The 26182-nt window shown below is 41.9% G+C and overlaps 1 protein-coding gene across 16 annotated transcripts in view; it reads right to left on the bottom strand.

Moving 5' to 3' along the window:
* FNBP1 (formin binding protein 1) overlaps nt 1–26182 on the bottom strand; it is a 144538-nt gene that overhangs the window by 27438 nt on the left and 90918 nt on the right. For all 16 annotated transcript variants that reach the window (XM_046021924.1, XM_046021909.1, XM_046021908.1 and 13 more), the window contains exons 7-8: nt 5978–6106; nt 4709–4855 (exon numbers count right to left, since the gene is read on the bottom strand). In XM_046021924.1, coding sequence (XP_045877880.1) covers nt 4709–4855; nt 5978–6106 — 276 coding nt within the window. The remainder of the gene's footprint in view (nt 1–4708; nt 4856–5977; nt 6107–26182) is intronic.

The raw sequence follows: 26182 nt of genomic DNA, 5'->3' as shown, positions 1-26182 counted from the left end.
TTGCTGAAAAAATCAATGAACCGAATGCCTCCTCCACAGGCCCCTGAGTCCAAGCACTCTGCTAGGAACTTTGGGTGCTACACCTTCTCGGGGTTTGTCTGTGGTACAGACAAACGTGTAAGGCGATCGTAACCAGAATGTCATAGACAGGCAGGCAGGTAGATACATACATAAAGCATTACAAAAAGCACATGTCATTTGTAGTAACACCTGAAATCCATGATCATTGACTTCAAACAAAGGACACTACGGAAGACCATGGAAACACTATACTACAAACACACAGAAGACCGTATGGAAAGATCTCAATTCTTCATGCAAGCCCACAGTCAGTATGGCATATAGCTATTTTAGCTACCCCTTACTCTGGAGAGGGGCCACAGACTGCCGACTGTCTTCCAATAGCCGACTGTCTTTCCTTCTCAGGAACAGGAACCCTGATTTTAAGTTACACACCCTGTCACCTACCTAAAGGCTTCATTCCCCAGCCTTCTGGGCAGCAGGAGGTGGCCCCACCTAAGTTTTGACCTCTGAGATCTCTGAAATGCAGACAGGATGGTGTGTAATTTTAGGAAGACTCTTTAAAGGGAGAGCATGGGCCCTTCTCCATATTCTGCTTTCTGGAATTTGGATGTGACGGTCGGAGCTCCAGCAGCCATGCAGAGTTTGAAAGTCACACCATCCAAAGCTATGAACTAGGAGGAGACTGAGTCCCTGAGAACTTACAGACCAGCTGTCCATGCTGGGGCTGGACCCTCTGCCTGCAGACATCTTTTACGTGAGAGGAAAAACAAACCGCCCTGTGTAAGACACCACTGTTCCCGTTACCTACGGTTAAACACATGCAAGCAGGTTCAGCTCTACAAGCCCAGGTGCGCCAGGGACTCACTGATGTGCTCTGATGAAAACATGGTCATTTGATATAAGTGGAAATTAACCATACACAAATAAACCAGTTTGAACTCTTAAGTAACCACGTGCTTCTGAGACTGTCTGAAGGGGCAGAGGGGACATCCAGTTTGCTGGAGAAGGGGCTGACAAAGCTGGGAGCTTTCTGTGCTCCTGTCCCATTCAAATAATTATTCAGTCACCTCTTTCAACTCTTTGCTCAAATGTAACTTTTTGGTGTAAGAGCCAGTCTCATCCCCTCAGGCACTTTCTAGCATCCTTTCTTATTTCACTTTCCCCCAAATGCTCATCCCATTTTCACACTCTAAAAAACAGAGTCTCATTTATTTTGCTGTGGTCTATCCCTGTCTTTAGAGCTGTGCCTGGCACTTGCGAGTGAGTGAGTGAAAGGATTCGAACGTGTGCCAGAAACGGTGCTTGTTTTAGAAATAAAAAGCACAAGGCGGTGGGGGGAGGGGCTTAAGGGAAAGAACATGGCTTTGGAACCAGATGGACACATTCACTATGTGGCCCTGGGCGAGGCTGCAACCTCCCTGAGTTCAAGGTTCTCCTCGGTGGGTCGTGGTGAGCACACCATGCATGGAAGGAAGTAGGTGTTCAGTAAATGTTCGGGGAGCCATGTCACGAATACCATCAATGTTTCTCAAGATGAAAATTTTGAAGAAGGACATGCCAGCAACTAAACACGAAGATGGGGAGATAACGAGCGTGTGATCCAAGAAAAACCAGACTAAAAACAGCAAAGATCAAAAGCAGCAACACCACAGCTAACGTAGCCAGGAACCGAACCTGCAAAAGAAGATAAACTCGAGACGCACCACGAGAACAGAGCAGGATGTCTGGAAAGAGAAAGGGAATGTGTCAGGAAAGATCACCTGTAGGGATTAAGAAATACCTGACCCTTGAATTCTCAAAAAAGAGCAAAATGAAACATTCATTCAAGGAAACACCCGAAGGAGGCCGAGGGAGGGAGCCATGCAGATGTCTGTGGGAGGAATATTCCAGGCAGAGGGAACACAGTAGGAGCATACTTGGGAGTTTCTGAGGAACAGCAGGCTGCTGTGGCGACAGCACGGGGGAGAAAACAGAAGAGGTGACATCAGACAGATAAATGGGCAGGGAGCGTGTTCCAGATCGTTCAGGGCTTTGAGCCCACAGTGGTTCTGACTTTTCTGTAAGACGGAAGCCCACGGAGGGCTCTGAGTAGAGGAGACACGTGCTCTAACTTATTGTAAAGGGAGCCCTCTGGTCTCTGTGTTAAGAATTGGGGGGGCAAAGGCAGGGAGACATCAGACATCTCCTGCAGTAATCCAAGCTGTCCCTGCCCAACCCAACTCGTGGAGATCTTGGATCAAGAGGGTAACAACAGAGGAGGTGAGAGCTCTGTGGGTTTCTGAATGTATTTTGGAGATAAAGCCAAGAGGACTGGCTGATAAATTAATGCAGGTGTCAGAAAAAGATCTTGACTCCATGATCCATGCAACCGGAAGGATGGAAATGCCATGACGGAGACAGTGAAGACTATGGGAGGCGCAGGTTCGGCAAGACAGATCGGGAGCTCCCCCTTGGGTACGCTGAGCTTGAGGAACGGAGTAGAATCCAAGTGGAGAAGCCACCTGGCAGCTGAACGTAAGAACCTGCCGTGGAGGGACAGGTCCAGGCTGGGCATGTCACAGGTGGGATTCAGAGTTGAGATGGGACTTCATGCTCCGAAAGTCTATGGGTCACTCCAAGGGGCAAATGCAGAGAGTCCAAGGTCCAAGGTCAACACCCAGAGGTGCTCCCGAGTTAGATGTAAGAAGGAGGAGAAGAACAAGCAATGGAGACTGAGTCAGTGAGGAGAAAAGCCATCACAGTGTGGCTTCCTGGGACTCAAGTGAAGGAACAGTGGGTAGGAGGGTGGTCAAGTGGGGGCCGGTGCTGCTAACAGCTTAAGTTCTTGAATAAGAACTTGAATGAAGACCTGGAAGAGACCCTTGGATTTAGTACCATGAAGGTCATAGGTGAAAAAGAATGATCAGTGATAGAACAGGAAAACAAGTCCCCCATAATGGGAGAAATGTCCTATAAATCTAGGGAGCTCACAATTTCCCAGACAAAACTGATTAAGGGAAACCATCATTCAGACATGATCTTGCAAAATTGTGACGTTTCAAGGAAGAAGACATTTCTAAGTTTCTAATATAAGAAGTTAAAATCAGGCTTGTTTCAGTTTTTCATCAATGCCAGAAGTCAACGAGGTTAAGGAAAAAAGTCAAGATTCAGTAGAGGTGAAGGCTTACCTTGTACATCTCACTATTATTATTTCCCTTTAAAAGACCTCTTCCCACACTCATTGGTGACTCCTGACATTTTAAATAGGGCTATGAGAGAAAGCCTCACCGAGACTATTTCTTGATCTCCCTCCGTGAGCCAGGCATCTATGAGCCACTGAAAGACTGTCTGAGGGACTGTCTGGGGGGCTCAGTCAGTAAAGCATCTGCCTTCAGCTCAGGTCATGATCCCACGGTCCTGGGACAGAGCCCCAAGTTGGGTTCCCTGCTCAGAAGGGAGCCTACCTCTCCCTCTACCCCTCCCCCGATCATGCTTTCTCTCTCTCGAATAAATAAATAAAAATCTTTAGAAAAAAGAAAAAAATGACTTTGTCTGAAACTGACGATGCAGAGATGTCCAAAATCGATGAAGTAACAGTGGCAAGAAAATGAAAAACCAGACTGCCTGGGGGCATGACCAGTCACATGTGTCTCAACCAAGGCATGCGTGCAGCGCAAGGAAAGGATGGTTTGATCACCTACACCTCCTTCTTAGCATAATGTAGTTTTCTGGGGGAAACACCATTAATTAATAAGCACTAGAAATTTTCCCCAAAAAAGTTAGCTGAAATCACCGAAGAAGGAGGCTCCAGGTGAACAGATGTTAATAAAACAGAGATCAAGGAATCTTAAAATAAAAAAAAAATATGCCCACTACTAGAACCATTCCTCCTACACACACTTATTAGTTAACACGTTTGGAAGTATTTCTGCACATTGGGTCGATAATTATTTTTTTACACAGATGGACTTAAATATGGTAATACACCTAGAACACCCTTAGAGGAATAAAGAATCTATATGCTAAGGTATGTTCACACAGAAAGATGGCTTTGATCCCTTGCCTAGACTCATTTTAAGACACTCTTATGACAAAGAATACTTACGACATTGCTTTTTCTTAGATATTTGGTTTTGCAAGTTAGTAAATGTTTGTAAAATCCTATGCTGGTGTCCTAGCTGATACTTTTGTTGAGGGAAATAGGTTTCTAGGAAAGTAATCCAAATGAATGACACTGCCCTGAGTAATGTTCTCAGACGGAGACAACAGTGCCCCGAAGGGGACATATGGTAACATCCAGAGACACTTCTGACCGTTACAACCAGGGAAGGGTGCTAACGGCATCTGGTCATCTGGATGTTACTAACCACCCTGTAGCACTCAGGACAGGCCCCTACAGTAGAGAATTATCCAGCCAGCAAAATGTCAACAGTGCCCTACAGAACCAGATCCCGGCATGGGAATAACTCAGCCAACTGACCATTCTGCAATGGCTCAGACTTATCTGTGTTTTCTGGAAAAGAAATTTGGGAGCTACATCCAGAACACTGAGGGCACAACAGAACACTCGAAAGTGCTGTTGCAAAGTACTCACGAGCCCTGGAAGAAACCACCCATCTCGGGATGATTCGCTGTGGACGGTAGCAAAGAAACAATGGAATCAGAAACCCTTCGTTGTGAATCACGTCCAAACTGTGATACTTACGTTCTTCTGATCGATGGACTCTGCTGCCTTCACGATTTCATCCAAGCACTTCCCAATGATCGGGATCACCTGCCGATCCACCTCCGCGTACGTCTTCATCGACTCCCCGATCCTCACTATCCTCCTCTCCTCCATCTCCTGTATTTTCTGCAACATTAGATTTTGTGCGAAATTAATCTGGTCCACTGTGACTCCCAGGAATTGTTTGCGGCGGCACTGGCACCTCGAGCAAATCGTCTGGGATGGAAATAGGCCAGTCGGTAGGGTTGGAGTTGATGACTGGCTCCCTCCTCACTGGCCGCACACATATGTTAGAGCGGTCAGGCTGTCCAAGTGTGTAGCTTCCAGGGTGCCTTCCCAATTTCAGTGAGAACCCCAAGTCAAGTGCTTTTATCACTGATGCCACTTGGGGACATATCAAACATTGCCCCCACCTTTGATCGGGGTAATTACTTTACCAAAAGCCTGGCGTTGGTTAATGGTCTCAACCCAACACGGGCTGAGAGGTAACTAGTGTATCTTCCGTCTACGAGCTGGAGGCTCTTGTCTGCGGTGTGTGTAGACACTGAGAAGCAAATACTTGTTACTTTTTCCACCACCGGACCCGAGTAGTGAAAGATTCCCAAAGTGGGAGAACACGTCTCCAACTCTACTCATGGCATTTCTGACAACCCAGAGTAGCCCAAAAGAAAAACAATCCAAAGACGAGGACTGTATTTGTTCAAATCCTGTAACTGTATGAATTCTACTAGGGCTCCTAAAGTTAAGTTGGCATTTTGTAATGCGAATGCTCCTTTTAGCAAAGAGAGCGCTAATCTCAGAACTGCACTTCTAAGACTGGCAAAGAAAGGCTACAGGTGTGAACAGAGGACAACTGCAAAGGTCACTGATTGACCTTGAGATTAATATTACATAAATTATAATATATGATTATATTTCATCTTATTGCCAGTCAATGCTTGAGATATCTATCTATCTAATCTATCTACCTATCTATCTATCTATCTATATTTTTTTAAGGAGGCTCCATGCCCAGAGCAGAACCCAACACGGAGCTTGAACTCATGACCCTGAGATCAAGACTTGAGATCAAGAGTCAAATGCTTAACCGACAGAGCCACCCAGGCACTCCCTGGATGCTTCAAAAGTGGCTTCATTTGGAGGAAATTTAGAATTCTGTAAATACTCAGAAAGTAAGCCCAGCCATCATGATTCCAAAGCCACGTGTCTCTAAAGGCAAAGCCAATCTGAGAGGCCTGAATGACTTACCTGAAATATGTTGGGGATGTGAGTATGGTAATACTCGTGCTGCTCATGGTTGAACTTCTGGAGGATGGATGAGTAATCGGCTTTGCTGTCCTCTGCCATCTGGTGACGCACTTGAGCTTGCTGTCGCGCCTTGGGGCAAAAAATGAGAATTTTTCCCATGTTTACATAGGATAAGAGCCTAGAATTGCAAACCAGAGGGGTCTGCAGTCAAATTGACCTCAAATATGTTCTACTGGACAGGTGTTATTTTCTAGAAATTGTTTGGAATTTGAATTTTGTTTAGGTAAGGATGTGTACCCTAGTTTTTCACAAACCCTACTGTTCTCTGTCGTCTTCACTTGGCATCACTTTCTAGTCTGACCCAAGTGTCTCTCTTCTTTATTGTCTGCACTTGGCCCAATTCACATATTTACCTTACCTAGGTGGGCCTTGTGGGAACCTATGCTCATATATATTTTATATCTATGTATTTTTATGCTATGTACATATACTTTATATATATAAAATATGTGTATATATTATATACAATATATACATTATATATTATATACATAATTATATTATTTATTATATTGTATATATAATTAATTATAATATAATCATGTTATAATTATGTATATAATTATAATTATATGTATATATAATTATATATGTATATATACATATATATTTATGTGTATTTATAAATATACATATGCACACATATGTATATAAATAAACATAATTATGCATATATGTATATGTGTGTATAATTGTATGCATATATTATGTATATATTATATACTATATATTATTAATATACGGACATATATAATTATATATAATAATTATATATGTATATATTACATATTATATACATTATATATTATATACATATATGTGTATATATACATATATACATACGTATATACACATATAATTATTATATGTATATATTATTATATATCACATACATAATAATATAATATATGTATTATACTATATATAATATATACATTATGTACATTATGTATATATTATAAGTATATATTATTTATTATTTATAATATGTACATAATATATACATGCAATTATACACATATATGTATATATATAATATATATAAAGTATATGTACATAGCATAAAAATATATATAATATAAATATATATATATAATATATAAAAGAAAACCATGTATGTATATATATGGTTGTTTTTTTCCTTAAGGAGGGGATGAGGGAATCCATAAATTTTTAAAAAGATTTTATTCATTTATTTGAGAGAGAGAGAGTGCACAGAGGAAGAGTGAGAGGCAAAAGCAAGATTCCCTGTGGAGGGGCACCTGGGTGGCTCAGTCAGTAGGCATCTGCCTTTGGCTCGGGTCATGATCCTGGGGTCCTGGGATCAAGCCCCGCATTGGGCTCCCTGCTCCCTGCTTCTCCCACTCTCACTCCCCCTGCTTGTGTTCCCCCTCTTGCTGTCTTTCTTTCTGTCAAATAAATAAATAAAATCTTAAAAAAACAAAACAATTCCCCACTGAGCAGGAAGCCCGATGCAGGGCTCAATCCTAGGACCCTGCGATCATGACCTGAGCTAAAGGCAGACGCTTAACCAACTGAGCCACCCAAGGGCCCCAATCCATAAATTTTTTTTACCCAATTCTCAATGGGGTTCATGAATTATAAAGGCACAGGAGCCCTGATCTAAACAGACCTTTCTAACAATCTCCACAATGTTTATTATTTTTAAATTTAAATTTAAATTTTAAATTATTTTTATTTATTTATTATTATTTTTTAAGATGTTGTTTATTTATTTATTGGAGAGAGAGAGAGCACAAGCAGAGGGAGAAGCAGGCAGAGGGAGAAGCGGGCTCCCCACTGAAGTGGGATTCCCCACCGATGCGGGACTCGATTCTAGGACCCTGGGACCATGATCTGAGCCGAAGGCAGAGGCTTTAACCCACTGAGCCATCCAGGCAGCCCTGCTTTCAGTATACATTTTGAAGAAGTAGTAAATATGGCGCCGTCTTTGTGGTTTTGCTTGGGTATGAGTATGTGCTATTTTGTGTTTTCCTGCACTGATTTTCTCCTAAATAGTCAATAATAAAATTCATATGTTTGTTTCTTCTAATTCACATTTTGGTTAATCACACACCCACACGAAAGGAGGCAACTGCTGGCAAACTGTAGAATCGGTTTTATTTATTTTTTTTTAAGTTAAGTAGGCTCCACACCCAATGTGGAGCTTGAACTCCCGACCCCGAGATCAAGAGTCACACACCCCACTGACTGAGCTGGCCAGGGGCCCCCACAGAATTGATTTTAAAGCTTGAACAGAAAGCCTGTGAACTCTGATGTCATCTACAAATACCACTGACGGTTACGCCGGTGAGCCCACTGTGATTCATCTAGGGCTTTGGATATGTTTTCAAAAATATGACCTCCTGAATCTCTAACACACTCTGAGGTTCACGCAGGGCAAAAACTAGCCCCTGCCAGAGGCAGAAGTCACTTGGCCTGCAGGTGACTTGGCCAACTACCCCACTGAGCCAAAAACACAACAGGAAAAGGGCCTTGTTCCAGCGTAACTACAGGAACTTTTTGTTTCTTTCTTTTTTGTTTCATTTCACTAAACCCACTCATATTTTAAAAGGACAAAAAAGAACACCGACATGCTCAAAAGGAAAAGTCGATGGCCCACTTGCTGTCTGATCATCGGTAGCGTCTACGATCAGATTTTGCGCATCTCGGTGTTCTTTATGGTTTCCTGCCTCTGTGAATTGGAGAGTTCATCTGATTTTCACTTCTTTGACACTTTTCACTCATCTGCATGATGGTGAAAGCCCAGCGTGTTCATTCACTGCTGCCTTCTTCATTCTCTCCTTGAACACTTCTCAGAGGTTAACCATATAAATATTTCCAAATTGATTTCCTTATTACCTGAGGTTCTCAAGGCCTTTCGGGATCTCAAAACCACTTTTACCCCCTTCTCATCTCCCCTTGGTTAGTTCAACGGCCATATTCTTCTTCTTTGTTGGCAGCCTTTTATTTTTTTTATTTTTTTAAAAGATTTTATTTATTTGACACAGAGAGATCACAAGTAGGCAGGCAGGCAGGCAGAGAGAGGAGGAAGCAGGCTCTCCGCAGAGAGCCCGATGGAGGGCTCAATCCCAGGACCCTAGGATCATGACCTGAGCCGAAGGCAGAGGCTTTACCCCACTGAGACACCCAGGCGCCCCTGTTGGCAGCCTTTTAACTCCCTCCCACGGCCATACGCTTGGCTTCTGCTTCTACCGTGTCCACTAGTAACTATAATAATCTGGTCCCCAAAATGTTAAGTTCCCAGCTCCCCTGAAAAATCCATGCCCTTCCGGTCTACACTAGCCCTCCTCTGTTTAAATCATAGCTTCCCCACCTACGTGCATACCATCTGTTCCCCTAATGCTTCCAACACAAAAAGCCTTTTAACTCTTTCAATTACTTAAGAGTTTATCATGTATCACTTTGGTATGAATACGAAAACAAAACAAAACAAAACCAAGGAAACTCCAAGGCAGACCTCAGATTTCTAAAAAATTCTCTATTTCCTTTACAAAACTTCCTCAGAAATAGTCTTACCAAAATTCGGTGGGGGGGGGTTGTTTCCTCATCTCCTCTGTAAATAAAAGTAACAAGTAATAAGACACAGTCCCCTTATTTATTTTGGGGGAAATTATTCTAACTTGGTGAATTTTTAAGATAGCGTAAGGTCTGAAACAGCAGAATGTCATCATTATGCATGTGTGCGCGCACACGCACACACACCCCGCGAGCAGACACAACCTTCCTGATGATAAACCCATCATACTAACCATGGAATGTTTTACTCATGAGAACCGGCGGGCGCCCTGCTGGAGGTACCCCACCACCATCTGGTTGGAAGTGGCCATGATTCTCTCCTCTCAGTTCCCCTAAATCTCTAATAATAATGTGTTCACTTGGGTTATATAACTGCTTTCGTAAGCACATTAACTCATAACAGTTTTGCCATGCCCTTTACAAGCTTTATCTGCAGCGATTCCGAGACGTAACCAGGGAACCCCTAGACGGACACTGTGGAAGAAGCCGAAATTGGGAAAAACATGTAAAACTCCAGCCCTGGAACGCTAGTCGAGTAGAAGAAAACAAACCAGACAATCAGAGGGAACAGGTCTACCTTTTATGTTAAAGAAGCATGATCTCTCTGCGAGTTTTTCTTCAAGGCAAAAATGTGGACGTAAGGTTGCAAAGTATGTATATTTCTATATAGTCCTATAGTCTCTGTTGGAATTTTCCTAGAGTCTCTCTCTTCCCCCCACCCCCTCTCACACTTAAAAGCAGTAAAATATTGTCACACATCAAATTCTGCAGGGCTGAGGCACGAAGACAGGACAGTCTTGTTCTCGATCCCAGCGTCCAGCTGCTTTGAATTAATACCCACTTTTGAATCCCAGGCCCTGGAATGTGCCATTGTTCTGAGTGAGTTTTACTATGGAAAATCTATTTTTGTTTAGTAAAGCTGTTATGTTTATTTTGCAATAGAACCCAGAAGGAGTCTTTCTCTAAAACTAGGGCTGAGTCAGTTACTCATTACAAATACATTTTTTAAAAATATCTTTAAAAGGGCTTTCGAAAACATCTCTGGAGTAACCAGTAAGTAACGAGATACTTGGAGAGAGTGCATCTCCCAGTCTAAGGCTAAAGGAAGATTGTAAACATCGCTCTTTCTCTCTCTGTTTAAGTCAGTCTAAAAATAGTGACTATTATCTTTAAGAGGTACTTCCTTCCTAGGCCACACCGTAAGCTGTTATCTTACAATTAAATTAAAGTTCTCATTCTAAGAATACAGGACGCTGCATCTTAGAGCAACAAGACTGTAGAGCAGAGGGAAGTTCAGAGGACTTTTTTTTTTTAATGAGTCAGTCATAGAATTTAGAGAAAATATTCTAAAAAAGTACAGAATGACCACAATCGCCTAAGGCTATAAATCACAGCCATCTTTGAATGAGATCTAGACCACTTTCACCGTCAATCAGAAAGACTGAATTTAAACTTTAGAATTTCTTTGACAGATCCTTGGGAATCTCCCCCAAATCAGTGCAAACAGGCCCGTGTATGTTATCGCTTGGGCATGACTTCACTGACTTTTCACACCCTCCCCACCTCCAAGTCCTGCGGGAAGAAAGCTGGATGGCCCAAAAGGTCAGAGTTGCAGTTTCTAAATAAAGAAAACAATAATTTAGAAACTCTACTGCAGCCCGATGCTTCTAAATCCTAATGGGTTTAAAGATAAAAATATTGTAATCCATTTAGTTAGTTAAATTTAGACTATTAGCCCTGGCCAAACTGTGTGGTGACTTCCTGTTCAGTTCAGTGTTATTTTCTCCCTTAAATGCTGCAGATACGATGATGGGAGGAAGCAACGCTCGCTGTTGCCTGTCTCAGCCGTCATGAGCAGAAAGCACAGGCGTCCTAAGAAACGTGTTCGCTCTCCAGTGGGCCACATGGTCGATTGGCTGAAGAAATTACACACTCACGTCTCTTCTCAGGGCTGCTCTCATAGCTTTTGACCTTTTCACAGAAATGGTCAAATATGCCCTGATTCCATTTATATATTTACTGTAAATAAATAATAAGGTTTATTAATTTTTTTGAACATGACTGCAGACCTCCCACATTTTTATACACACTGCTGTTCCTTAAGTGATAAACCATTTCCTGCAGCGGCGTTTGGAGGTTTTGGAAAGCCATTCTTTTCCTTTGTTGGAAGCATGTTATAGAACACATTTACAAAGCTCATCCTTTACTCCCCCAAATCTGGGGACAGCAGTGTGGAATCATTTAGAGTTCCCACTGGTATCTCCAACGACAGTAAAGGTTTTCCCTTGCAGCGGTACTTTCAATGTTTTATTTCATCGTTATAATAAAGAGAGACCAAGTGTATTTTAGGCTGCACGGAAAAGGGGGCTACATCGAGATTTTACTGGGAATTCATGATTTTTGCACCCCTGACAGGCTACCCATCATTATTCTCCAGTAGCTGGAGGCCCGGGGTAGCTCCGGGTCTTGGCTGCCGTCTCTGGGATCCAGAAGGGTGCACAGCCAGGGCTGGAGGTGCAGCAAGGATCCAGTGGGGCTCTTGGCTCCAAGTTCACCCCTCTTCCAACGAAGCCACTGACTTAACATTGTGGATAAAACTGGGGAGCCTGGCGGGTTTAGTCAGTAAAGCACGTGACTCTGGATCTTGGGCTTTGAGTTCGAGCCCCAGGTTGGGTGCTGTAGAGGTGACTTAAAAAAGTAGAGTCTTAAAAAATATATACGGTGGATACAATTAAACTAATAAAATTTAATAACCTCGGTTATCCAGCCTCTCTCCACCTTTAGTTCTTTTTTTTTCACCCGATTACAAAAATTTGCTTGCTGTAAACAATTCCAATTTACAGAACTGTGGGGTTTAGAAAGTCGAAGTGCCTGCCCATTCCACAGTCTGGCAATCACTGGGAACATGACAACCTGGAGTCCTTAACTTGTGATCTGTGACAACACTAAGAGCAGATAAGGCAAGCTGGGGCAAGTCAATGGAAAGTTCCAGAAGAACAGCTGTAGTGATGCCACCGAATGACACCAGCCCATGACAACGATGCCCCGTGGACAGCTGGCAAACTTACTGGTTCTCAGAGCAGCAAGGAGCTCTAACCGCCAGCGCGCCCTTCCTTTGGCCACGGTCGGGTTAATGAGAAGCACACAGGCGTTGGCAGTGTGCGAGGGAGGAAGGGACCGCTGAATAATACTGTGACCTATTTTCTGGGTAATTTTGAGATCCATAAAAGCAGCAACTGGTGGCCCCGCATCGGGCTCCCTGCTCAGTGGGGAGCCTGCTTCTCCCTCTCCCACTCCCCCTGCTTGTGTTCCCTCTCTCGCTGTATCTCTCTCTCTGTCAAATAAATACATAAGATCTTTAAAAATAAAAAACAAACACATTTTAAAAAAAGCAAAAAAACAGCAACCAGTAGAGAATCTCTGAAAACTCTGCTTGGTTTACTGGATTTCTCTTTCGATTTGTCTGTAAAGCTTATCTTTCCTAGTCCTTAACTCAGCAATTCTACTTCTGGAAATTCATTCTCACGAAATCATTTTACTCGTTCATTCATTTTTACATTTATTTCCTTTTCAAGCCCTCTCCACACCCAACATGGGGCTGGAACTCACAAACTCCAAGATCAGGAGTTGTACGTCCCACCGACTGAGCCGGCCGGGCACCCCACTAATGAAATAAATTTTAAATGTTCATGAAAGATATCCAGCACAGTATTATTTATAATAGACAATAATTTGAAACAAATGCCCAATAATGTCATTGGTTAAATATATCTCATACCCTTGATGGCCTAAGATGCAGACTATTACAAAAAATTGTAGAAGAGTATTTAATGATAAGAGAAAGTGAAAGCTGTATGTGATTTAAAAAAATTTTTTAAGTTTCCAAAACAGTATTCATAGCATAATTTGATTATTATAAAAATAAAATATTAATAGTGATCACTGCTTCAAAGAGCGATTAAGGGATTCTATTTTGCCGGAAAGATTAGGTCAAGAAACGAATTCTAATGCTGAATTCCAGGAACTTAGAAACTGAAGAGATATGGCTCGCCTTAGAGATTCAAAAAAAAAGAAAGAAAGAAGGAAAAAGAAAAAAAAGCTCTAAAAAGATAATGTAGTAGGAGGGATATTAACAAAGGAAGAGATGAAAAAGTTCTCTGTCTGGAGCAATGTTGTTGTATGATAAATGGCATTGTTTAAATTTCCCAGCAAACTGTTGCATTTAGAGTACATTTTCAAATTCAAGACTAAGAATGCATTTAAAAATTCCTATTCAGACGGAGTGCTGGGAGTTTTTGTTGGAGCCTTCCAGGCCTGGGACTTGCCAAAACAATGAGTCTGTCTTTGATAAATTATAAAGGCAGCTAAAATACAAAACAGAGAAAAACTTCAAAATAAGTTAACCAAAGAAATATGCTTGAAATATTTCAGCAATTTCCTGATTTTTTTTTTTTTCTTAACAGTCTTACAACTTCTAGCCCCCGTATTGTAGGTTACTTTGGTACACAGCCACTGAAACAGAAGGAGAGAACATGGGAAGATAGCAAATGAGACCAGCATCTCAATCCCACATGGGCCATTCACTTGCTAAACAGTTTTAAGAAAAGGCCTTCTGTTCCCCTATACCCTGGTTGCCTCATTTGAAAAGTAGAAATTGAAATATCTATTTACTCAAGGTAAGTGACCATTTCTGCTAAAAGAGAAGCCAATGTTGATATTGTTCATCTTGAGGTTGGCAAAGCCCAAAGGTAGGCTGGTCAAAAATCCAGTATGAGCTCAGGGATCTTGGTAAAATATAAATCATGGTCTCTAAGACTTGTCTCCCTTCTTTTCCCTGGTTTCTAGTGCACTGTCAATGGCAAGAGACTTGAGTTTTCAGTTGTGGTAGGGCAGAAATTGATGATCTCTTTCTCTTCTCCCTCCCCCCCCCTTAAAACTTCACCCCAGAATATGACACTCATGAGATTTCAAATACATATGTTTGAAAATGACAGCCTAGATTCAAGAAAGTTAATGCCCAAAGGATCACGTGATCTCTTATGGCTGTGGTGCTATGTTGAGGAACAAAAATACTGAATGCAGTTCTGGAAAAGATCCATCCTTCAGAAGAGGGGAAAAAAAAAGTCTTGTTACATTCCCCAGGCAGAGAAAAGAAATACAAGCTTCCTGTTCTGAAGAAATCTGATGTGTTTGGTGGCAGGTGAGCAGCTAACCACTGGTAGCACCCAAGTCACAACAGATGTTTCATCAGTAAGGTTTAATACTAAAAATCTTCCTTGTTATTCAGCGTGTGTCGTCAAGGAGCTCAAGACGTAAGACCGCAGGCCCTTTATTTTAATCTCAGTGTTCATGTGTCTCTGTTTTTCTTAAGCTGGGTGACACCTAACAAAACTTCTTAGCAACCAGAGAAGACAGCAAGGAAGCTTATTAAGGTCTCGGGCTGTGGGACAGAGTAGACGAAGTGCGCGCTCAGTGAAACGAAATCTTCAACTTGCAAGTATTATACAGATAGCACAAGATTTCTCAACCCAAGTAGTTAATAGAAGAACTAGTCCCAGGTTGTCTGGAAGAAACCAATATAAGACCTTGCTGGACTTCACACAATCCTGCTTTTATGAAATTCTCAGAGGAAAAAAAAAACAACAAACCAACCATCCCTATTGAAGACACACTCATATGAAAAAGACAATAGTAATCATAGATGCACAAGGAAATAAACCACCGTGAGAGGTGATCCAATAGAGAGAAAAATTATCGCCAGAAGAACTTGAGCTAAAAGCACAATTTGGGAGAAAACAGAAAACAAAAATATTTAAATACTTATTTAAGAGGGAGAGAGAGAGGAAGAGAAAGAGAAAGAAAGCACAGGGGAGGGGCAGAGGGAGAGGGAGAGGAAGAAGCAGACTTCCTGCTGAGCAGGGAGCCCAACATGGGGCTCCATCCCAGCACCCTGGGATCATACCTGAGCCACCCAGGTGTCCACCCCTTATTTATTTATTTATTTGGGGAGGGGGGAAGAATATTTAAAACAATTAAAGAAATAAAAGAAGCAACAGAGCTCACAAGAAAATAATAGCATTGTAAAGATGAAGGATATCTGAGAAAGAACGAAATGGAATGCTAGGAAATAAAAAATAGAGTCACTGAAATTTTAAAATGAATTAGATGAGTTAAATAACAGATAACTGAGAAGAATTCATGCAGTAGCTAAGAGAGTTACACAAAATGTAAGATACAGAGATAAAGAAAGGAAGGGATGACAATGAAGCTAGGAAGCCCGTGGAACAAACAGAACAAGAAGTTTCGTACAGGGCTACTGGGTGTCCCAGGACCAACAATGGGGAAGAATGAAACACAGGCAACTTTTGAAGAGTTAACACCTGGAAGGTGTTCCTACATTTACAAATGGGAAAAAAAAAAAACCTCCCATTTGAAATGGAAAAAAAAAACCTCCCATTTGAAGCCCCAGGAGAAAAATGAGAAATAAAAAATTATATACACGCAACCATCATAGTGATGCTACAAAACACCCAAGGCAAAGGTAAGGTCTTAACAACTAGGGAAAGAAAGTCAAGTGTCTCCAGAGGATTGCAGTTAAGCAGACTGCCAGCTTCCCAAGAGGAACGGCCAGTGATAAAAGAGAGTGGGATGATATTTCAAAATACGCCGAGAGAAAATAACCAGCAGCAGAGAATTCTATACCCAGCTAAACTATCACACTGGAGGGAAGGCAAAATAAAGATATTTCACATAATGAACTGACTGCTCACAAACCCTCATGGAAAAAGAAAAAGTAAAACAACCTATCATCCAGGAAGGAAGGAATGCAACTCAGAAAGGGATCGTATGTCAGAAGTAGCAGCACTGGGTCTGCCTTATATGTTTAGGCTGTGAGGATGGATGGTAGACAGATGGTGCCTGGGCGTCCTAGTCTGGTACAATCCCCGCTTCTCATCCCTGGCTCCCTGATACGGAGCCTCCTGTCAATTGCTATTCATCATTCTACCCCAACTCACTATCACCTGCGTAATTCCGTAGGCAAGAATAGCAGTTAACAGTGAAGAGCTCATTTAACATGACCCAGTAGCGCAGCCATATGGTCCCCTGGCAAGAACTGAATTTGAGGTATAGAAATGTGCATCGGTCTTGGCTGTACCATCCAGCAGGGTCACTTACAGCTAACGATAATTCCACAGTTTGTAGCCTTACCCTTTTTTTTTATCTAGAAAGGGACAAAAGAATTCTAGAGGGTATTAAAGACCTTTTAGAAAATATAAAGCATCTTTCTAGTGTGAGTTTTTGGAGGAGGTTCAACAGCGTTTCATCAGGGTCACCTTCATTCTTCCATTTGACTTTTCTTTTTTTTTTTTTTTAAAGATTCTATTTTATTTATTTATTTGACAGATAGAGATCACAAGTAGGGAGAGAGGCAGGCAGAGAGAGAGAGAGGAGGAAGCAGGCTCCCTGCCAAGCAGAGAGCCCATGTGGGGCTCGATCCCAGGACCCTGGGATCATGACCTGAGCGAAAGGCAGAGGCTTTAACCCACTGAGCCACCCAGGCGCCCCTTGACTTTTCTTTTAATATCTGTCATAATCTGTTCTCGTTTCGTCTCCCCAGGAGATCCTGCTCAGCCCCCTGTCCCACCAGGCAGGTCAACACGGGCAGCATGTTCCCCTCAGAGCCCTGCGTGGGGTTCTTTCCACTCAGTTGCTCTCTGTCTGGTCCATCTTTTCCATTTCTACTACACATTGTTCATCCCCAGGCCCAAATTCCATCGTCACATCTTTCTCAACAACCTGTAATCTGCACAGCACTTTTACAGATGCGGAATCCATGAGCGGCTTTGAACTCCCGTATTTGCTTCTCGGAGGGCTGGGTGATCTTACATACGATGTGGCTCATAAACCAATTTTTTAGAAACTGCTATTGTTCTAATTATCTTCACGATGCAGCCGGGCACATGGCATAGGACACCCTGTCTTATTCTCCAACGGACTCAAGTTGTCCTTGTCTGTCCATTTTGTCATTGTTGGCTAACCAAGGCCCTCATGATGGGAACTACTGTAATCCTATCGATGCTCTGCGTTATTTGTTCAGGAAGTATTCTTGTGGAATGCCTACATGCCTAGAACGTGCAAAATATACTCGACTGATCTGCAGGAGGTCGAAGGAGAGAGAACGCAGGAGGAAGGAGGCAGAAGTCATCAAAAAGAGAAGGACACAAACAGGCAAAATACAGATGATGGCAACAGTGTTGACCAAATTAACTGTGATCCAAAAACAGGCCTCCGCTTCTGTAAATCACACACCACCCAAACCCCAGACAAGCCCTTGAGGTGCACAATCTTATCCTTATTTCATAGACTAGGAAACACGCTCAGCGATGAAGCAAACTGCCTCATGCCAGACCTTTAGTGAGTGGTAGAAACGAGATCCAAACCCACTTCAACCTAGCAGTAAGATTAAGAACGAGCTCTCGTAGTTAACGACTGCAAATAAAAAATTCTTATTAAATGATGGGGCACCTGGGTGGCTCATTCAGTTAAGCCTCCAACCCTTGATTTTGGCTCTGGTCGTGATCTCAGGGTTGTGAGATCGAGCCCTCAGTCGGGCTCTGCATGGAGCATGGTGTCTGCGTGGGATTCTCTCTCTACCTCTCCCTCTGCCTCTATCCACCTGCCCCTCAAAATAAAATAGAATAAAATAAAAAAGTAAAATAAAATAAAAAATATTTTATTGAGTTGCCATAGGAAAACCTTTAGAACAGTGAGTGCGAAGTGTCTCACGCTACACACACATCAATAAGTGAGTATCATTTTTATGTATTTAATTCCTTTCCATTTTATATGCATATTCATATGCTCATATATAATATGAATATTTAGATTCATATCATTTTTATTTTTTGGAAGATTTTTATTTATTTATTTGACAGAGAGAAAGAGAGAGAGATCACAAGTAGCCAGAGAAGCAGGCGGTGGAGGGGAAGCAGTCTACCCGCTGACCAGAGAGCCAGATGCGGGGCTCGATCCCAGGACCCTGAGATATGACCCGAGCCGAAGGCAGAGGCTTAACCCACTGAGCCACCCGGGCGCCCCCATATCATTTTTATTTAAGTCTTCTTAATCATCAGGTCTGGGATAGGAGAATGACCTATTGTCTTACTGAGGTTTTTTTTTTTTTTTTTTTTTTTTTTTTAGATTTTATTTATTTATTTGACAGAGAGAGATCACAAGTAGGCAGAGAGGCAGAGAGAGAGAGGAGGAAGCAGGCTCCCTGCCGAGCAGAGAGCCCGATGCCGGACCCGATCCCAGGACCCTGAGATCATGACCTGAGCTGAAGGCAGAGAGGCTTAACCCACTGAGCCACCCAGGCACCCCTGTCTTACTGAGTTCTATTGCTACGTTGCAGATTAACTTGGAGTTCGTCGATGGTGATGCTTTCCGGAACACTAAAACAAGGCAACGGCAGTTTCCCTTGTCAACATTTTGATGTAAATGAAATAATGCATACTGGAAATATTTCAAGAAGAGGCTCTCCGAAGCATTTCAACTCTATATAAATTCACTTTTGGGGCGCCTGGGTGGCTCAGCGGGTTAAGCCGCTGCCTTCGGCTCAGGTCATGATCTCAGGGTCCTGGGATCGAGTCCCGCGTCGGGCTCTCTGCTCAGCAGGGAGCCTGCTTCTCTCTCTCTCTCTCTCTGCCTGCCTCTCTGTCTACTTGTGATCTCTCTGTGTCAAATAAATAAATAAAATCTTTAAAAAAAAAAAATTCACTTTTGGTCATACCTCCAACCCAGGATTCCCCACATACTTGAGATTTTGACATTTGACCCCCTTGTTTCCTTTTGGATGTTTATTGAACCAAACTCCACACTTTTTTTTTTTTTAAGCTTAAAAACCACTTACTTTAGAAACTCGTGAGTGAGAATTACAGTCGACACTACAGAGATAGTAGCAACGGGTAGCCGATGAACTAGAACTTGGAGCTGAATGAAACTTGAACACTTTTGTGTGGAACATTTAACTGCAGTGAATAATTGCATGTCTCAACATTCCTATCACAGATTCATTTTTTTCCAAGTTTATTTATTTATTTATTTATTTTTCACGATCTCTACACTGAACGTGAGGCTCAGACTCATGGCCTGGAGATCTGGGGTTGCACATTCTACCAAGTGAGCCAGACAAGTGTGGCCACAAATTCATTTTTAATGGTAAAACTAACAAAGAATGCCACAGCCTTTAAAAAAAAAACACAAAACTCATCCTACTAATATTCACTTAGGACACAGATCAAAGCTATGTCCCATTTCTAAATATAATTACATTTACTCCACATCTAATAATTGGAGAAAATTTCCATTAAATTCCATTTCCTGTGAGAAGCATCAAGAGGAAAACATACCCATCACCACCCGGGACAAATATTAAGAATGGAAACAACCAAAACCGTTCAGGCTGTTCATTTAACACAGGCATCCGGAGAGAAAATGCCCACAGAATGTAAACTCTACAGGTAGAGACATAAACAAGAGAGTAACAAAGGTGTTTTCTCTAGAATCTTTGAACACTGATCCACTTATAGCAACGATACCCATCTTTGAGAGTCGCCTTGAAATTGTGCATTTTTCTCTCGCTGTAAGTAAAAAAGCATCTTAAACCAAAAGATCAAGCTGCAGTTGCAAAATGTATTTCCTGCGTTCAGACCAACCACTTCCTCTTTCAAAATAATTTTTTTGTTGTTTTCTAAGTTGTTACAGTGAACCATTCCTTCAGATAACCAGTGAGACGTCTGATCTGAAATGAATTTGGGAAAACACTCAAGATATCACCAGGTTCAATAAAGATGTCAAACCTCATAGTTACAGCAAGGGCAGTGAAAAAATTTAATAATACAATTCCTTATACGTCCAATGACTAAAGTAGTCATCTTGCAAGAGGCTGTTTCCCCAAATGGTAAAAAAATTTAACACTCTGGTCTTCATCCGGTTTCAGTTAGAACACAAGTAAGCCTGCCCTGTCGGGGCTTACGAGAGCCCTCAACACAGCTTCCAGCTCAAGAAACCTTCCCCAACTGCTACCTTTCGTTTGTTTTACTGAGAGAATTATCAAACTGATCATCACTCGAAGTAAATGCCTTCATTCTTATGTAAAATTAGCATGGATTATTATTTTGTTTTTCTCTTTAAAATATTCTATTATGTAACCTAGGATATAAAAAAAGAGCCCATGTGTATTTTTATTATAATTAGAAACGTGAAGTTTTATCCCAACTCCTTACAATGCTACCTTCATTCGTAAGTGTCTCAGAAGTTCCTAATCTACCTCATTATAGAGACATCTCTGTAGAATTTAAAAGCTAAGCAAGCTCACGGCCACGTCATTTAGAAGCCATAATGTTACATGGAAATGGAAATGCAAACTCCCTGAGAAACTGATCCGCTCTTCCGAGTGCTGATGGTCAGGATTTGAATTTAATTTAACTTTTAAAACATTTCCTCAAATCAGGTTACATAACAACACTCACGAGTAAGCCCAGTAAGGAAGCCTCTCCCATTGTACAGAGAATTCCTCTGGTTAGTCAATATTCAGAATTGGAATGAATTTGAATAAAGAAGTCATGTTAACTGTTTCATGGCAAGCAACTGCCTATAAAATTTAGACGCTGGAGGAGAAAATTCATACAAGGTTACTGAAGCTGGATCTATGAGAAGGAGAAACTGACAACCAGAGTTTAAAAACATAACTTGAACTCACTAACGATTACTGTAGCTACTTGTAACCACTAACTGAAGTTTTTGTTAAACAATATCCTATTTTACATTTAGAAATTATGTAAGAGCCAACAGTCACAAGGCAAGGGCGAATTAGAGAAAGGGAATTATTCATTGCCTGACATGGATGAACTCCGTGTAAGGCATGCATTTAGAAAACACTGTTCTCTCTGTTCAGAAATATTAGTTCACATTCCATTCATTTTGATAACCTTTTCCTTTTTCATCCCAACACCACACTAACCAACTATGGGTCTATTAGAATGCAGAGATTAGGAACTGCTCCTCACTCAAGTCTGTCTGGCTTGTTATTTTTCCAAAGCAGAGCGACAGATAAAACCCGACTATAAAGGCTTTGTCACCGAAATGCCACTGAAGAGGCGCAAATGGGAAAATTCATGAAAAGGAGAGCTGAGTACCAGGAAGAAAATGAAAGGCAAGCTCCTTAAAGTCAAGGAATGTGTGATTATGTGCTGGTGTTCGGTCCATCCCCACAACTGGCCAACACATGGTCGGCGGATAATAGGTCAGGGGATGAATGATGAATGAGAACACTCTGCAATTTAGGAATCCTTCGACCCGTTAAATATTTCTTGAAATGAGACTGAGATCATGAAGTCATGATTCCAGTAGAATTCCCTAAAATTAAAAAAAGCAAAAATAGGTATAGGGTAACTCCATGTGAAAACAAAAATAGACAACTTCAGAATTTGGTTGGGTTAAAAAGCTGTACCAAGGAGATGCAAAGTGCAAGAAAAGAATTAGTAGAAACATTGTTATAAACCAGGGGCGCCTGGGTGGCTCTGTGGGTTAGAGCCTCTGCCTTAGCTTGGGTCATGATCCTAAAGTCCTGGGATCGAGCCCCATATCGGGCTCCCTGCTCGGTGGGGAGCCTGCTTCCCTCTCTCTGCCTGCCTGTGATCTGTCAAATTTAAAAAAAAAAAAAATCTTAAAAAAACACAACTGTATGGATAGTTACTTAAAATTCTGAGTCTCCCAAAGTAATCTTCAAACTACATAAAGGTTCAAATATGGACACCATTAAAAAGGAATCTGTTGCCCATTTGTCTACACTCCATTCTCTAAACTTGGGGGGGAAAAAAAAGGAAACTAGACGGAAGAATGGTCCTTTGGCACCAAATCAGTTCTGATGGCGCTGGGCTTCTGAGAGATGGGACTAGGAAAAGACAGGCTCTCTGGACTACTAAGCATGATCCTTAAAAATGTGTGACTTGGAAACAATAATATTCCAGTTGTCTAGGCTTGTTCACTGCACTACAGTATTTTGACAGCAATGATGGAAACTGTAAGATAAAGCATCACCCACCTACCAGTTAAAGGCACATCAAAAGGCTTTACTGGGGTAAGTAAAGATATTTTAAACAGAAAACAAAAGGTACCGATCTTTTAAAAAAATATATACTGGCAAATTGGACTTTATTAAAATTAGTAAGTTGTGTTCATCAAAAGAAGCCAGACATGGCCTAACCTGCCTTCGGCTCAGGTCATCATCCCAGGATCCTGGGATCAAGCCCCACATCGGGCTCCCTGCCCTGTGGGAAGCCTGCTTCTTCCTCTCCCGCTTCCCCTGCTTGTGTTCCCTCTCTCATTGTGTTTCTCTCTCTGTGTTAAATAAATAAATAAAATCTAAAAAAAAAAAAGCCAGACATAAAAATATATTGTATTATTATATACATTCCTATGAACATATGTCTAATCACATACATATACACACTTATAAAGAATACCTCTATACCGAAAGGAAGAAAATCTATTTTTATTTATTTATTTATTTTAAGATTTAATTTATTTATTTGAGAGAGAGAAAGAGCATGAGCGGGGTGGAGAGGGACAGTGGGAGAGGCAGAAGCAGACCCCCTGCTGAGCAGGGAGCCCAATGCGGGGCTCGATCCCTGGACCCTGAGATCATGACCCAAGCAGAACGAAGACTTTAACTGACTTAGCCACCCAGGTGCCCTGAAAATCTGTTTTTTAAAATGAGCAAAAGATTAGGTTCAAAAAGAGAGGTTATTCACGTGGTTCCACAAATGCTCAACAACGTCCTTTATCCAGATAATGCAAGCGCCAATGAAAACCGTGAAAGATTCCACTCCACACTCACCCAAAGGCTCAAGTAAAAAGACTGACAGACACCTATGGTTGGTGAGGACGAGGAACAACCCCGTAGAGGAGTGTCCGTCGATGCGGCTACCTCGTCAATGTCTTTGACATCCTGCCAGAGCCAGGTACGCACCTATGACCCAGGATGCCACACCCAAGTAGAGACCCAAGAAAAGTGAGAGACCAGGTCCACCAACAGCCATGTATAAAAATGTCCATGGCAGCTTCTTCCTTAACTTAGCCTCAGTATGGCAGCAATCCAAACGCCCACCACAGCTTGTGGTATATCCACACACAGCAACGCCACGTGGGATTCACAAACGGGCAACACAAGCTACGACCATATGCAAAAACATATGAATCCCAGAAACATAATATTGAGTCAGAGGAGCCAGACAGAAGAATATGTGTTGAGTAACTCGTACGAAGAACAGAGGCAGGCTGAACTAATGTATGATAGAGGTCAGAATAATAGTTACCTTTGGGGTGGGGGAGTGTTCAAGGGAGCCTGTTGGGGTTCTAGAAATGTCCCCTATGTTAGGTGGTGGTGCATGATTTCATGATGTGTGAAAACTCACTGAGCTGCCCACTTACGATGTGGCTGCTTTATTGTATGTAAATTCACCTTAATAAAAGACTTTTTTCCTAAAGTAAGCTCTATGCCCAAAGTGGGGCTTGAACTCATGACTCTGAGATCAAGACTTGCACGCTCTACCAAGGGAGCCAGCCAGGTGCCCCCAATAAAAATAACAACAGTAATTATTTTAGATGTTCTAGTCCTTCATGTATCAAGTGGTAAGAGTGATCATCTCTAGAGGAGGACCTGGGATGGGGGGGGGGGAGGTGCAATAGCACAGAATATTCTCTCACCTTATCCTCATTATTATTTTATAAGAGATCCTATATTTGAATAAGATATATGGTTTGATTTTCCCATGTTCCCTTAGAGTACTTTGACTTCTCAATACTACCAAAGACATGGTAAGGGCTATATTTTCCAACACATTAAAAGGGAGGAAGAAAGGGTCTGGTTTTACCTTCAATTTAAGCACATGGGTCATGAGCCCCAGGATGACCTCTTCTAAGTAACATATCCTGGTCCTTTTGCAAATCCAAGATCCCCTGATTCCCAATCACTAGAACTCATGTTAAGTCTTGACGTTCAAAACTTTCTGACAGCTGCACCATGGCAAAAGAAAAGAGACCGCATACTTCCTTGAGTTTCATCACCAATAAAATCCATCCCATTAAGCTATTTCCTTCCCTCACCGTTCCTCTGAGGAACATGGCCAGCCTCACAACATCCAAATCTATTCATCTGCCCAAAGATAAAAATTACCACTTTTTTCCTATTTTATAAATATAAATTTATTTTTAGTTAAACTGGGTGCCTCAAGGACAACAAAAACCCTCTTGTAAGCGAATTAGTAAATATCTGGGCACACACGGACACTGGGCACAAAGCGAGAGTCTACAGATGCCGCACACGGACTTGGACAGATTTAGAGGATCTGAACACAGCGCTTATGAAAAGTATGGTGCATTTAAATTAAAAAAAAAAAGAAGAAAATCAGGCTCAAACCCAGATCCTCAGTACTAGTTTGGAAAAGATGCAGTTCCCTTCTCCTGTATCATCACACCCAAATGTAATTTAGAGAAGTCCATTCTGCTGATAGCGGGAAGGGTTAACAGAGTCCTAGGGTTCCCAGTGCCGCAGAGCCGACTGCTGCATGAGAGCGTGAGTTATCTCTAATACCACTGGATAATTTAATCATTTGTGGAAACTGGGGGAAAAGACATTTATATTAGATTCAAAGACTGTCAGAAGTCACGGTGGGTAATTCCATTATGTAGCAAGAACTGAAACACTGTATCTTTTCAGCTTGATACTGAGGAGGCTTCACCAGCAATAGAACAGAGTAGGGATGTAACAGTCAAACTGCAGTTTGTTTGGGGAAATTACAGTGCTCCAAGTCACACTCTCAGGCAAAAGAACTTATGAATTCTAATGTTTTGACACTGTTCTACCTGTTCCAATGTTGGGATGCTAAAATCCGGTAACTGATCATATCCTTAGAGAGGAGGTAAGTGGCACTTGCATAAAAATAACAAAACGAGGGGCGCCTGGGTGGCTCAGTGGATTAAGCCGCTGCCTTCGGCTCAGGTCATGATCTCAGGGTCCTGGGATCGAGCCCCGCATTGGGCTCTCTGCTCCGCAGGGAGCCTGCTTCCTCCTCTCTCTCTCTGCCTGCCTCTCTGCCTACTTGTGATCTCTCTCTCTCTGTCAAATAAATAAATAAAATCTTTAAAAAAAAATAACAAAACGATGCTCTCAGGATACAAAAATACAATATATCCTTGGAAAAAGTAAAAGAGTCCAGGAGAACAATTCAATTTGGCCAGGACCTATCAGAAAGTCCTAAAGCCATAACTGGACCCAGCAACAGCACTTTTGATAACAAACTTGGGTCTGACCTGAGGGAGAAAAACAAAGGAAAAAAAATCATCATGGAAATTTCTGAACCACACCAAGGGCCAGAACTCACACAGCATGTGTGGATCTCAAACCCCCAGTTGGAAATTTAGATTGACGCAGTCTTGGCTGGGGAGCGATCCGAGGGAATGCCAGCTCCCTGGAGAACTCACTTTAACCTTGGCCACAGATAAAATCCCAAGGAATACATATCCATAATCACACAATCTGTT

This window comes from Meles meles, chromosome 11 (assembly GCF_922984935.1).
Source record: "Meles meles chromosome 11, mMelMel3.1 paternal haplotype, whole genome shotgun sequence".
NCBI classification, from domain to species: domain Eukaryota; kingdom Metazoa; phylum Chordata; class Mammalia; order Carnivora; family Mustelidae; genus Meles; species Meles meles.
The sequence above is the reverse complement of the archived record's forward strand: the minus strand, read 5'-3'. Positions and strand labels throughout refer to the sequence as shown.